Raw genomic sequence first — 15,928 nt, forward strand, 5'->3', positions numbered from 1 at the left:
CCCCATAAAACTTCGAAAATATGGTGAGTATTGAGTTCATACTTTCACTGGGCAATCATGATACATAGATTGTTCTATAAATCCACATTCAAGTATCAAAAGTAATTTAAATACGAAGAAATCAGACTTTAAAAAAAGCCTGGATTTTGAGTGACACTGCACAAAACATATGGCGTTGTATGGCTTCCCAAAAGCCGATTCTGCGTTTGCCCCCTTTCGCATCCCGTGATCCTCTGCGATGACAGACGCCCTCACGCGACAGACGCTATTTGCGATAAGGTCTATTGATCTGAGAGCGAAATAGAGAGTCAGAAATACCAGAAATCATAATTTCAGTCAGATCATTCAAGAAGTGGATATTCATCTTCACTATCAAGATGCCGAAAAGAGGTGAGTATTGTGGAATTGTGGTTGTATTTGCTCTTTGAAACTCGTGCCCTCCCCAATGCCTGTCATGCCCGTCACTCACGAAATTGTGTGGTCCCATTCATTCTTATTTAGGTTGTGCGGCAACGTCCTATGTTAAAAGTGACAGACAGATGGACAGGTTAATTTTGTTGAATTGATTTGAAGATTATGGAGGCTTAACGTTACCTTTAGAATCCAATGGGTGATTTCAAGTACGATGTTTAAACCAAGTGTTGATGTACTGTTTTTCTGTTGTGAATGACTGTTCTCTGTTTTATCTCCATGCGTGGCAAAATAATAAGGGTGGCAATGCATGCCAATGAATGTTTGGCTTATTTTCTCTTTCTCTTTGGGAGAAATGCAGAGCTACCAAGTCTCACGCATTATGCGTGAGACTCAAGCAGTTTGGACTCTTGTTCATCCCCTAAAATCTCTATCTCACGCAACTATCACACTCACAGCCTATCCCCATATACGTTGTACACAATGTCTGTGCTCTCACTCAGATTCACAGAAAATCTCACACATAGCTGGTCTTTGAACTTGGCATCTCTGCAAATGTTTTATTTTTTACACTGTCAGTTTCCAATACAGCTATTCATCTTATAAATTGGTCTTAAGTAAATTTGGTTCTTAAAATTACTTTTTTCTTTATTAAAAATAGAGATTGAAAATGAAAATTTTCTTGCCTTATTACTTCCACCTTGGCCTTCTTCTTCTTCCTCCGCCGATCCCAGCCCGGAGATCTACAGCTGGTTGCTGCATTGTTGTATTAATAATTATAAAAGCACAAAGCACTTCCACTTCCAATTGAGAGCGTACCCCAAAATATGCCCAAAATTCAAGTTTTAGAGTGAGTTGGTGAGTACAAAAATTGTTCCCAAGTTACTAATGAAAAATAAATTGCAACTGTGTGAGAATTAGTAATTTTAGTCACAAAAGTGCTATTTTCATGATTTTTAAAAGTGTGCTTTGTACAGCACTGGCATACATGTACGGTACATGTACTATAATAATACCTGTACATGTAGATTCCCTACAGGCAGAATGGTTGCAGTGAGGAAGTGGGCTAGGCCTACATGTAGATCTACATGTTTCTCCAGTGAGTTCTTAGATAAACTGCAAGATTTATATAGGGTTTATGTTTCAAACGGTTACTGAACCAAAAAGAATAAGAGAAGGGCAGATTTCCAATGTACAAGACCTCATTATTACTAATACTAATCAAGAAGAAATGGTAGAATCTTTAGTTATCTCATGTCCGATAGGCAAGAGTGATCATCTGGTTCTTGAATTCAAATTAATGGCATCTAGTGTCCACCCAGAGACTACCAAATCTGAACATTATGCATTCTTCAAGGGAAATTTTGATGGAATGAGAAAATTTTTGAAAGACAATGATATGTTCAACACTCCCAATGAATCTCAATCTGAGAACTCGGAAGATGAAATGAACCATATTTGCAACTCTATTGCTGATTACATTATTAGTGAAGTTACAAACTCTTTTGTGCCCAAAAACTTAGAGGGGGGTGGGCCTCCAAAATTTTTTGACAAGCAAAAAAAAAAGAAATCATCAACCCAAAATTTTAGGGGGGAATGCAGGAAACAAAATTGACAAGCAAAAAAAAAAGGTTATCAACTAAAAATTTAGGGGGGATCGTCCCCCTCCTTAATTTGGGGGGGGGGCGTGTGCCCCCCTCGCTTCCTCCACCTATGCATCAGGGGAGCGTTTCATGAAAGGACTTGTCAGACGTTTTATCCGACAAGTCCTGTTTTATCCGACAGTTACTATAGTAACAGTGCTTCTCAACCAATCAGAATCCAGGAAAGTTGTCAGATCTGACAACTTGTCGGACGAAAATATTGATGAAACGCCCCCCAGATAAAGGTGCACAGGCAAACGCTAAGGACATTTGACAGGGACATTGTGAAAAGTTGTCTGTGGATCCGTGTCACCGGGGACTGACTTGGCTCATGATTAATGCCAAAATCATTCACTAATGCGAGGATACTCTCGCAGCTGCCTGGCACCTGTTTGTACATGTACGGTCCCCGTGAAGAGCTGCATGCATTGCATTCGTTAAGTTTAAGCAAACATTCATTCCGCATTTTTGACAAAATAGTTATTGAAATCTCACTATTTTTCTTTTCAACAAGTAGAATCTAAGAGACTGAAATCTTATTTTTTTACGAAGGGCAAGAAAAAAAATGTTTTGATCGATATTATTACAACACCATCACCATCTAGGCTTATATTGTCATAAAAAGCAGTTGCACAATGCAATGTCATTGGGCTGAAACTTAGTGGAATACTCAGATTGTGCAATCTTGTCCAATGTCCATACACGTACATGAATTGCACTGGATATCGTCTCATAGCAAGATAGAATAAAAATCTGCAACTTACTGCATCTAATGTTTTAAAGTTCCTATATGCTTGTTATTCTGAGCAGAATCCCACATACCGGGGTATATTTTTTAAAAAGAGCAAAATCTCCTAACATAATGCAATTTGAGAAGCAGACTCTGTATGTGCACATTTATTGATGATGATGATAGAGGCATTGCGATGATCCAGTTGCCAGAAATAATTCATTGTACATAATACTGCATTAGATTCTTACTTTTGAGATCTGATTGGAAACCAGAAAATTATTTTGACCGTTGTTTGTAATAACGTTTGTGGATTACTTTTCGTTGATGCAGGTGGAGGTGGCGGAGGAAGGTCAAAACCCCAGCACAAAGGTCGCGCCCGTAAATTTACATCGCCGGAAGAAGTGGATGCGCAGATGAAGGCAGAAGGAAGCAAAGCAAGGGTAAATATAATATTTACTGTTATATTATTCTTTTTTTAACAGGCAAACTGCTTCTTGTTAAATACATGAGGGTCCCGAAACACAAAGGTTATTGATTTATCGTACGCTTGATTTTTACGATTGATTGTACATTGTAGTCATGTTCTACGATCATTTCTAAGTTTTGTGTTAGGGGCCCCAGGATAGGAAATTATTTTTGTTTTTAAGTTGTATCTTTTTCCACGATTTGGTGATTCACTGTGATTGCATAATTTGGGGGCCATTTACTTCCATTTTAAGGGCTACTCTTTTTAATAGTGTGAAAAAAAAATATGCAGTAAATGCAAATATCATTATTCTGCCATAGTTAGAATATTGATTTTCAAAGTGATCTTGAACATTGATTGTGACAGATCTTGAGGCGACTCTGGAAAGAGAGGCTGCCCCAAATCATGCATTTTGGGGGTAATTTTAGGGGCGATTTGGGCTGTCATTGGGTGAAATCACTCGTCTCTGTCATGTATTTCATCCTCTGAAAGACATGCTAAACCTTACGTACATGTAGTCAATATACTGTTGGATTTCTGTAAATTTCAAGGGGGTCTCCAAGATCAATGTTTACTAGATCTTTAAAGTACAGTAAACATAAATATGATAGCGGCAGTTATATCTTGATGAAGCGTAGGATATTGTGGGCTTGAACTCCCCACTTCCCGGTTGTGAGATGGACACTCTACCAACAGAGCTTGCCCACCGTTACTAAAGAAGCCAAAAAGCATGATTAGGTTCAAAATCAATGATTCTATTTGGTTTTTGTCTCACCTGCGTAGCAGAGTGAGACTATAGGCGCCGCTTTTCCAACGGCGGCGGCGTCAACATCAAATCTTAACCTGAAGTTAAGTTTTTGAAATGACATCATAACTTAGAAAGTATATGGACCTAGTTCATGAAACTTGGCCATAAGGTAAATCAAGTATTACTGAACATCGTATTAAAGTTTCATGTCACATGACCCAGAGATGCCAACCCTCCCGATTTCATCGGGAGGCTCCCGAAAATTCATCCCAACTCCCGCCCTTACGATTACCATCCTTATCCTCCCGAAATTACAATTTTTTTGCATTGATCAAATTGGATTGGAAGGACATGTATCGTCTGCTAACTTTAGCATGTAGTAACTCCATTACGTTCGCTGCTACTAAATTCTGTGTGAAAGGTAGACAAATAAGGAGCAGTGAAAAGCTGGTGCACGTGATATGCCCAACTGAAATCCACTGTGCACCAGGCTGGTAGGCCCGGCTAGCTTCGCGAGGCGTGTGCGCTCGCGGCCACTGGATTTGTCGAGTCGTGCGGTGGATATCGGTGTGTGATTTCGGCGTATTGATGGGTTGATATTGACACGAAATAGCGGAAAATCGACAAAAGAAGACCAAGAAATGGTCTCAGAAGTATAAGACTGAATACAGTCTCCAGTACCTGTGTGTTTGGAAGTCGGAAAGAGGAATTTACCATGCATTTTGCGCAATTTGCAGCGTGGACATTTCAGTTTAGCACGGAGGTCGTGATGATAATTCGGAAGCACTTAACGTTCGGGAGCAAACGGCATAGGCCTACGGACGTTGCGAAGACAAGATCTTCGAGCTCCACTAGTACCCTGTTGTCTTTATTTCACCAAGCAAGGACCCAGCGCTGAGCTTTTCTTTACTGGATTTATAGTGGAACATAACCTGCCTATACTAGCCGATAGTGATAATTCCTCCTTATTATTACTGTTGAACAGGTACATGTACACTTCTTTTGTCCCCTCATTTTTTTTTACATGTAATAATGCATATTTTATATTTTTTATGTTAAAAAAGTGGGAACAATGTTTATTCGAAAACATGTGAAATGCCCCAGAATAAGGGTCAGATTGCACCAGAGAGCATCTAGAAACCCAGAGCTTCCAGGGCCCTAAGGCGGGCCCTGGACCCCGGCCGCGCACATAATATGGTGGCGGTTGCAAATCCTCCCTAATTCTGATTTCCAAAAGTTGGCATCTCTGCATGACCAAGGTCAAAGGTCATTTAGGGTCAATGAACTTAGACCATGTTGGGGAATCAACATCAAAATCCTAACCTGAGGTTAAGTTTTTTAAATGTCATCATAACTTAAGCAATATATGGACCTAGGTCATTAAACTTGGAAATAAGGTTAATCAAATGTCACCAAACATCCTGCATGAGTTTCACATCATATGACCAAGGTCAAAGGTCATTTGGGGTCAATGAACTTTGGCCGATTTGGGGGTATCTATTGAATTACAATCAAAACTTTAAAAGTTTTTGGATCTGATTCATAAAACTTGGACATAAGAGTAATCAAGTATCACTGAACATCCTGTGCACATTTTAGGTCACGTGACCAAGGTCAAAGGTCAATGAACTTTGGCCATAATAGGGGTATTTGTTGAATTACCATCCTATCTCTGTAAGTGTATTGGTCTAGTTCATAAAACGTGGAAATAAGAGTATCACTGAACATCTTGTGCGAGTTTTAGTAGTTTTCAAAGTCAGCAATGCTGCTATGTGGAATCGCGTGATGCAGGTGAGACGGCCAGAGGCATTCCACTTGTATATTCTTGGATTAGCTATCAGTTGGCATAAAATGTATTTTTTATGTTAGATACATGTAAGAATGACCAATTTGTGTTGGCTTCACCAGGCTGTACACATTGGTGTTATGAATTTCCAGAAATAAATTTTTCAGAGTTGAGAACGAAGGGAATATTTCTCATTACCTTGGTAGTTTCCAACTAATCGATGCTTTCAAGGAAAAATGAACAACAGATTAGGATATGATGGATTTATACGTAAAGTGATTTTTTGCATAGATCTGAAATTTCACATTGTAATCAGAGCATGATTAAAGTTGATTGAAAAATAAATAATTAATTTACATGTACATACACAATTTACATGTACATGTATGTCTTTGTACATTCCCTTGAAGTCCTTAGATATTCTTAATTGACATACATTTACACATTTTATGATTGAATTGTGCTGGGAAAAAAATCAAGTCTTTATTTTGTATTTTCATGTATAATTCACACAATTAATAAGAGAGCATGATAATGTTGTGTTCATCTCATAACAATATCTTTCTCTCTCTCTCTGTTTCTATCTCTCTCCTTTCTTCTCTGTCTGTCTGTGTCTCTACCTCTCTTTATCTATCTTTCTCTGTCTCTCTGCCTGTCTTTCCTTTTCTCTCTCTCCCCTCTTTATCTTTCTTTTACGTATGGCTTCAGTCTAGGGGAGATGAAGATGATGACAGTTTTTCCCATCCGCAAGCTCGAGCGGGAGAGATGCCTCCCTCGGACTCAGAAGATGAGAGCAGTGAGGAGGAGGAGACGGTAAGTGTACATCCGGGGAGCATTTCACAAAGACTTCTGTCAGTGATTTTCAACAGCGGAGGTGGGAGGTTTCACAAAGATTTAAGTTTGAATTAAATCGCACTTAAATGCCGAGGCGTATCTGAAATGCAACGCGCAGTCTAATCGATCAATACGCAGTAGTGCGCATCCTCTTTGCATAATCTGACCAGTGCTGTTATGCTTTTTATACCGCACACAACTAGGGATTTAAGTGTGACTCTAAGTCTTTGTAAAACACCCCCCCCCCCCACAATGTTGTAAGCTACTGGAAATCCTTGCATCTGATTGGCTGAGAGCATCACAAAGATTTAAGTTTTAATTGGAGGTGCAATTAAATTCCCAGTTGCGCACGGTATAAAAAACATCAACGCATTGGTCAAATCATGAGCATGTCAGGGTTTTAGGCATGATTTCAGTAAGTCTTATTTAAGTCACACTTAATATAAAAATCTAAAAATGTAAGAATGACAAATCTCCATTCCCCAAGTGAATTTGAAATAGCATTTCTTTCAGTGTGTTCCAATAACAGGTGTTTTATTCTCCTCCCCCATCCCCTATTTCAATATGCCTTGGGCTTTCAATATGATTGGACACATACACTGGACAAAAAGCTTATATTGGTGTATTCATACTGTACAAATCATTATATACCTAATGCAAAGCTGTTGATATCCTTGTGCAGAAAACAAAAGGAGTGGAGGGCCTTATAGAAATAGAGAATCCCAACAGGAGAGTACAGAAGATGCAGAAAGCCGCTAACGTAGACGTTGACAAGGGACCAACTCAACTTTCAAGAAGAGAAAGGTTGGACATAATTTTGAAAATGATAATATCGTCAGCTTCCCGCAAGAATGGACTTTAAAAAAAATTCAAATATTAATAGAGCACATCGTAGGCTCTCCAATGGTACAAACTTATTTTTGAAACTTTAAGTAAAGCTCAAAATATCAGCAAATTAAAAAGGAGCAAAATAAAAATATAAAAATTATCCCTTCTTGTGGGAAGCCAACAATATGCAACATATATATAGCGCTTAAAGGGATTGCTTAACATTGGTTTGACTTTTAAAAAATCTGAGCTAGAAGGTCACACTTGTCACCTGTGTCTGTGATATGTTACAAAAATGAAGCCCAGAAAAAATTGCATTCGAAAATAATTATTTAGTGCTTCAAAAATTGAAATATAAAGTGACCGGAAACACCATCTTAATTTCATCCAGTACACTTATGTGTACTATTTAGGCATCTATAAGACACCTATTTACAAAATCGGGGTTCGCCTTGTAGTTTTAGCTTTTCATTCTCAATAATGGTTGTTTTCAGGGTTTATTAGTTCTAATACATGCACTTGTACACATGTTTCATCTTGGTTTGAGAATTTTTTAAATCGGCTGCTCATAAAGTTAAAGAATACCTTTAATACAACGTTTGTAAGCACTGCATATTATTACCACAACTGTCATTTACGTCTTAGCTCATTCATTCACCCTTCAATAATGTCTGGTAAATGATGGCAAAATTCAGTTTCAGTTGTTTTTTCCAATTTTTAAATCATTCATACATTTTTCATGGATAATAAAACATTGAATAGAAATATAATTAGAAAGTGAAATACAGATAAAACTAAAAAGCTTCCTTATAAATTTTGCAACATGTTGCAACAACAAAGTAACTTGAGACAAAATGAAATACACCTGTATACAATAAGAAAATTAAACTAGTGAAGTGTAGAGAAGCATAATTTGAAAGGGTTTGTTTCCAATTCGTCCAATTGCCATCTCGTCTACTATCATTTGGTCTATCATCGGTTCGTCCACTATCCACATGGTCTAATTGCCATTTCGTCCAATCACCATTTCATTTAATAACCAGTTGGTCCGATAGCCATTTAGTCCATGTACCATTTGGTCCAATTGGACTAAGTGTTAATTGTGCAAAATGAATGAAAATGAAATGGATATTAGACCAACTGGTTCATAGACGAAATGGTGATTAGACAAAGTGATGATTGGACCGAATGGTTGTTGTGGAGCATTGTGGCCCAGGGGATTAGTCTTCTGATTTTGAAACAGAGGGTCGTGGGTTCGAATTCCAGCCGTGGCATAATTTCCTTCAGCAAGAAATTCATCCACATTGTGCTGCACTCAACCCAGGTGAGGTGAATGGATACCTGGCAGGAATTGATTCCTTGTAATTCCACTGCGCTGTAAAATGCTGCGGGGCTAAAGCCGGGATAATAATATCCAAGTCCTTTGGAAGCGCATAGGGACGTTATAACGTAATGTGATATGCGCTGTACAAGAACTGCGATATTATTATTATCTTATAGACGAAGTGTTGATGGACGGAAGGGCATTAGACTAAATGAAAGTACATTAGACTATTTGCCGAGTGGACGAGTTGGCAGCAGACAAATTTGCAATTTACCTTTGAAAGCTACGATGGGAGATAAAAAGATAGGTACGGCTATGTTTATTGCTAACTCAATTCTGATTTTTTTTTTTCCTATTTGCAGGGAAGAGATAGAGAAACAACAAGCAAAGGAGCGTTACATAAAAGCTCATTCTGCGGGAAAGACAGATGAAGCAAGGGCAGACTTAGCCAGGTTAGCTATCGTCAGGAAGCAGAGAGAAGAAGCACAAAGGAGAAAAGAATTAGAAGCAAAAGGTAATTATTATAGGTGATATCAGAGAATCCTAATGTTACCATTTTTTGCAGTATTTTCTTTTAAACCCTAATTTAACTGGGCTATTTCAGACCAGGATATACGGGGGGTGGGGGGGGGGCAATTTTACCCCCCTTCAGATATCTCGGCTGTTACCTACCTGTTACCTATCCTCCAGATGCCTAGTGGCACATAGGGCCTCCACTGAACGTCTCCACCTTTGCCTATCAGAGGCCACAGCTCTGGCTGCTGTCCATGTCCTCCATCCAGCCAGGGTCCTTTCTCTTTCCACTGTTCGTTGCCAAGTTGTTTTGGGCATGCCCCTTTTCCTATTCCCTTCTGGTGCCCAGGTCAATGCTGTGTTAATGGATGTAAGCTATGAAACTGTATAACATTTTCAAAAAATCAATTGTGTACCTATGTTTTTGAATAAATCAATTATGCAAAGTATGAAATATGCCAGAAATGTGTTTTATGCATGTTTTTGCCTTTAACTCACTTTATATAGCTTGTATAATGCTAATTTTTTTTGATGAAAATAACAATTTTTACATTTCTAAGAAATATCTACCTAAAAAATTGCCAAAGCATAATTGATTTCCTATGCATTTTATTTTTTTATATGAACTTTGCAATTATAAGACCATATTGCGATCATAAGACCATATTGCGATCATAAAAACATAAAATAAATCAATTTAAACAAACAAATATAAAAATAATCATATCTGAAGGTGACAGGTGCCCTATTACCGTGCGGAAACGACTACGGGTATATAATCAAGCATAGGATTCTTATTAAGTACCTGTACCCCAACAAACTATATATTTTTGGAAAGCTTATGAGCTGATCTACACAAAAATTTGCACTGTGGCATATTAGCTTTAGGCATAAGCAAAATATGGTCATTCAAAGTCATGACTTTAAAAATCATGATTTTTCTCTATATGAACTTTCTATGGTTATAACTTCACAACATAGAGTGTCATTTAAGTTTTGATGGATTAAATTAATTCTCTGACTTCTTTGTGATGAATTTATGATGGCTTTAAAAAATATTCAGAGTAGAATTGTAAAAATTATGGATTAAACAAGCAGTCAGATAATGAGAAATTCAGAAAGGACTTTTATACACAACTCCACCTGTGGGGGTACCATGCACAAAAACTATCATTATTTTGTTGTACTCTACAAGATACACAATTCTACAAAATTTCATGCAAATCCAATGATTAGAACTCAAATTATTCCATTTTTCATTAAAAAACCCTAAATTTTGTATAATATGATAAAGAAAGGGCTATAATACTAATAATAACGGACATTTGTAATGCGCCATGTCTGTCACATAGTGACACTCCTAGCGTATACAGCTATTAATCCTTTGATGGTAAGACACAATATAAGAGTTCCCTATTTGGCTAACAGAGGGTTGTAGTCCACTTTGCTACATGGAATATCTGGGGCTTCAGCCAAAAAAAATATGGGGATTTTCTGACTTTTTTTAAGGCAGTATCAAAGGTTTTGGGGACAGATTTAGTCACTTCTGGGGCCCATTTCATAAAGGTAGAGTGTCAGCGTCAAGTCCCAAAACAGCGTCAGATTTTCACTTGCAGCGTCAAGTTTAATATTTGATGCTGCAGCGCATTTCATAAAAAGTTGACGCTCCAGTAGGAGCGTCAACTTTTTACTGGAGCGTCAAGTATGGTTACTGGAGCGTCAAATAGGGTTAAATATTTGACGCTGGTCATGGGGGAGCGTCAAGTTGACACTGTAAAGGGTTTGTCAATGTCAAGTTCATTGTTAAGAATGGTGTACGTTGTGCTCACGCATGCCCAAAGGGCTCTTACAAGAGAACGGATATTTAGAGCAATGTGTCTGATAATAATGCTAATAAAGAATATATATTAAGGTAATGCTTCCTATTAGAAATTATGTTTTTTTGTCCTATCTACCCACCCCCCCCCCTAAAAAAAAAATGTTAAAAAGTTCCACCGAAACAATGAATTTTCCAGGTTATCCCAGGGCAGGCCAAGGATAAAAGAAGGGAGGTTATATTAAATAGACAGACTTTAAAATAAAAACAAGTGGAATGCCTCTGGCCGTCTCACCTGCATCACGCGGTTCAATATAGCAGCAGTGCTGACTTTGAATACTACTCTAACTTGCACAAGATGTTCAGTGATACATGGTTATTCTTATGTCCACTTTTTATGAACTAGACCAATAAACTTACAGAGATATGATGGTTATTCAACAAAAAACCCCAACATGGCCAAAGTTCATTGACCTTACATGACCTTTGACCTTGATCATGTGACCTGAAACTCGAACAGGATGTTCAGTGATACTTGATTACTCTTATGTACAAGTTTCATGAATCAGATCCATAAACTTTCGAAGTTATGATGGTAATTCAACAGATACACCCAATTCGGCCAAAGTTCACTGACCTTTGACCTTGGTCATGTGACCTGAAACGCGCACAGGATGTTCAGTGATACTTGATTACTCTAATGTCAAAGTTTAATGAACTAGACCAATAAACTTTCAAAGTTATGATGGTAATTCAACAGATACCACCGATTCGGCCAAAGTTCATTGACCCTAAATGACCTTTGACCTTAATCATGAGACCTGAAACTTGCACAAAATTTTCAGTGATGCTTGATTACTATTATGTCCAAGTTTCATGAATCAGATCCATAAACTTTCAAAGTTATGATGGGAATTCAACAGATATCCCCAATTCGGCCAAAGTTCATTGACCCTAAATGACCTTTGACCTTGGTCATGTGACATGAAACTCTATTAGGATGTTCAGTAATACTTGATTAACCTTATGGCCAAGTTTTATTAACTAGGTCCATATACTTTCTAAGTTATGACGTCATTTAAAAAACTTAACCTCAGGTTAAGATTTGATGTTGACGCTGCCGCCGCCGTCGGAAAAGCGGCGCCTATAGTCTCACTTTGCTTCGTAGGTGAGACAAAAATGGAGAGGATATTTTTTCTTGTGGGAAAAAAAGAGGAAGGTAGATCTATTACGTTGAAGTTTTTAATTTAAGGCTTAAATTAAAAAAGCCCTAGGCCCTAAAAAATGATAAATTGCTTTTTTTCTGTTTCTGACTTTCTAAAAAAAAAAAGTTGTGGCCATTGTTGACTTGAATCCATTTAGTGGATGGTTATTCGCCATTGAAAGCGATAACTTAAAAATCATTTCAAATATAAGCAAAAATAGTGTTTTAAGGTTATTTTCAATGTTTCATGCATAATTAGAGCCTACATATTTACTTGCTTCAGGGTGATTTTTAACAGCACTGCTCCAGCAGTGGCCTGCGCCTGTCGACGGTGTCGTTGATACAACCTTGCTTTACCGACACAAAAAGTCAAGTGTGGGACTGGGATTAAAATTGTGCAGTAGAAAATTTGTTGAAGGTGAAATTTCGAACGGCGATAATACGTTTTAACATTAATCAAAATAATTTTTTACCTGGCATAGGGCTAAAATGCCTAAATTCTATGATACCTTACACAATGGAGATAGAATCCTCTGAAAAATGAATATTTTCTTCTTACTATCTTCCCGGGTCAGGATTATTGCAAGCCATCAGTCACTCTGCTTCAATGGCTAGTCTTATGCTGCAGACCCTGTTTGCCGCTGCAAATTAATAATTTCGCCCCCGAAAAAATTAACAAGCAAAAAAAATTATTCACTTTCAATTTCTTTTTAATAATTTTGCCTCTCAAAGGTGGGGGGCCCGTGCTTGCTGTGCTTTCTACCTAAACTTGTGACTAAAATTGAAAAAAAAAGTGGAGAGGAAGGGGATTTCCCCCTAATCAGCCTCGTACATGACTATTCAAATAATTCAGTGGAAAGTCAAGCTGACTTTCCAGCGAATGTGCTTTTATGAAATGCAAAGTTGCTAGCATAGCAAGTTGCTAGTATAGCAAGTAAAAGTTGCTAATCTACCAGAGTTGCTATGATAGCAACTTGCTATGATAGCAACTCTTTATGAAATAGGCCCCAGGTGTGTAAAATACTACTTCCGGTTTGAGAATTTTATGTTTAAACCCCCCCCCCTTTTATTAAAAAAGAGGTAGAATATTGAGATAAAACAAGTTGCATGATGAAGTACACACATGAAACTAGCAAAGGAGACAAAAAAAATAAAATCATAAAAAAAAAAATTAGGGCACCTGTCACCTTAAATGATTTTTTGTTGATAAACACAATTTCCATTGACTTTGTACAATAAATCAAGTTTTGGAGAAATTTGGTCAGACATGCCCTAACATGTTGCCTATTTTGTGTGCGGCGGCATAGCGACAAAATTTGTTGAGGTGGGTCAGATTGACAACCCCATATGTTAAATAAGGGTTAAAATGAAAACACTGCAAGTTCATGAAAAGTACTCCTCTCAAAATCATGTTATACACATGTCTAATGGAGAAAGTTAAAATATTCTTTTTTACACCAAAATTCTTCTATTTTCCATCTCCCATATACTACTATTCATTTCATGGGATTGCCATCCCTTGCCATAATAAAATGATTGGATGAAATCTGTCATATGACGAGTCAATTATTTTAACTAATATCAACATTGACTGGTACTTATAACCAGTTTGATTGACCAGCCGTGGTTTTGAGATGTAGGCAGTTATCAGTTAACAAGTATCCACATGCTATCTGATAAGATATAATGCACATTGATTTGCTCAGAATAATTACAGAATACATTATAATCATCATCAGACACCTTTGTTTACAGTCCAAATTGTAAACTGTCCTGCCTCTTGAGCAGAAATTGTTAACAATATAACATGTCCCAATTTCTATCTCTTCTTTCTTTCTCTTGCAGCAAAAGAAGCTAAAGCTAAAGGTAAGAAATGACGACTGCCCTCGGTGTTCAAAACTATCAGTCACATGTCTGCGATGCTACTCACTGGCATTATGAAAGCTGGGCTAAGATGAAAGCAAGATGGCTAACACACACACACCAATCACAAGGGATAATGGCTTTACCAGTCATCAACTTTTATCCCTCCCGTTGACTACTGTCTAAAGGAGTTTCCTCCTACGGATCACCACAACGCTGCAATCAGGGGAATGTTTCATGCTGTTTCTTTTCAGTGATTTTCATTTACAAAGTGTTATAAGCTACTGAAATCATTGTTTATGATTGGCCGAGAGTAGGTGTATCCTTGAAAATCACTTGCAGGGTGTTTTGTGAAATGCGTCCAGGCCATTTTCATTGAAGAATCTTGTAAGGAATATCCTTTAGCTGTGATAATTTTCCAACTTCTTTACTCATCCTACATCATTTTTTTCTCTACAATATTTTATAATTGTAATCATTAAGATCTGATGAATGACAATTGTACAATGAACCCGGAATAAAGGAGTGCGAATGAAGGACTGAAGTATAACATTTGATCACACTCTTGCTTCCACATTCTGACTTGAAGAGCATTAGATCTCGTGTTGTGAGTCCCCAAAATTATTTGTATGGTGGGATTTCAATGCCTCTGTTCCAATTGTCAACCACTTTTGTCTATGAACATAGCGTTTTCATAAATATCTCAATCACATCATTAACTTCACCAAATCACTCCCTCCCTCCAAAAAAAAAAACAGACAAACAAAAACAGTGTGTATTCTACAGCATTATATGCAAGATGTGGCATACTTGTAACACCTCCAAAATAGAATACATTTAACAACAAAATTATTCACACCCCAATGAAAAATATATTGCATTTTTCTCACTAATGAATGGTGGTTTTGTGAAACTTGGTCCTTGTGAGTGTAACACTAGAAGCACTCCCATGGCAGCATAGGATGGGTTGATGTGGTCAACTAGATATTTAGCAGATAATTACTATTTTGAATATGGTTTTCTAACATGAAATTAAAATAAATAAGTTTTTCAATATACATGTATAAGGATATGAATAATTTTAGAAGTGGCGGGTGTTTCATAAAGCTGTTCGCAAGTTAAGAGCGACTGTAAGAACGACTGGTGATCCTTTCTTATGGTAAATGGTAGATTCATTGGCGATGGTTTAGCGCGTAAGAAAGGTTCACCAGTCGTTCTTAAAGTCACTCTTAACTTACGAACAGCTTTATGAAACGGTCCCCTGGGGTGGTATTCTGAGATCCATTTCATCTCAGATAAAATAAAATATTTTATCTCCGTTAAAATCAGTGAGATAAAATACCCTTAAAATCTCTCCGAATTGGTATTCTGAGAACAATTTTATCTTCATTTTATCTCTGTAAGACACACCTACTTTTTAATCATTATCCAATTAGAAACACACTTTTATAGCTCTCTCGTGTCACTCAACCAATTGAAATCCATTCCGCCAGGAGGTGTGTCAAAGGGGACAGATTGCGTCAATTTATTGACTTAAAATACGCTTGCACTATACGCTTGCGCGTCTTTACAGAGATTTCTTTTTAACAAAAAGGACAATACTCTCATCTTTTTTCGAAGTCTCCATCGCATCTTTTCAAGCATCATTTCAAAGACAATATTAGTCAAGATATATCCTATGGAATACTTTCTGATTGTACAGGAATAACGTTAAGGTGTTATTCTCAATAAATATATATTTTTTCTTCATTTTCATGTC

General features: G+C 37.4%; 1 protein-coding gene across 1 annotated transcript; it reads left to right on the forward strand.

Annotated features, from left to right (window-relative positions):
• The first annotated feature begins 282 nt into the window (after window positions 1-282).
• LOC121423232 (28 kDa heat- and acid-stable phosphoprotein-like) lies at window positions 283-14,909 on the forward strand. Its single transcript, XM_041618553.1, has 6 exons — window positions 283-390; window positions 3,118-3,227; window positions 6,496-6,600; window positions 7,304-7,425; window positions 9,136-9,287; window positions 14,152-14,909. The coding sequence occupies exons 1-6, from the start codon at window positions 378-380 to the stop codon at window positions 14,181-14,183; spliced, it is 534 nt and encodes a 177-aa protein (XP_041474487.1). The 5' UTR covers window positions 283-377; the 3' UTR covers window positions 14,184-14,909.
• Window positions 14,910-15,928: the final 1,019 nt, after the last annotated feature.

Source organism: Lytechinus variegatus, chromosome 10, assembly GCF_018143015.1.
Source record: "Lytechinus variegatus isolate NC3 chromosome 10, Lvar_3.0, whole genome shotgun sequence".
Taxonomy (NCBI): Eukaryota; Metazoa; Echinodermata; class Echinoidea; order Temnopleuroida; family Toxopneustidae; genus Lytechinus; species Lytechinus variegatus.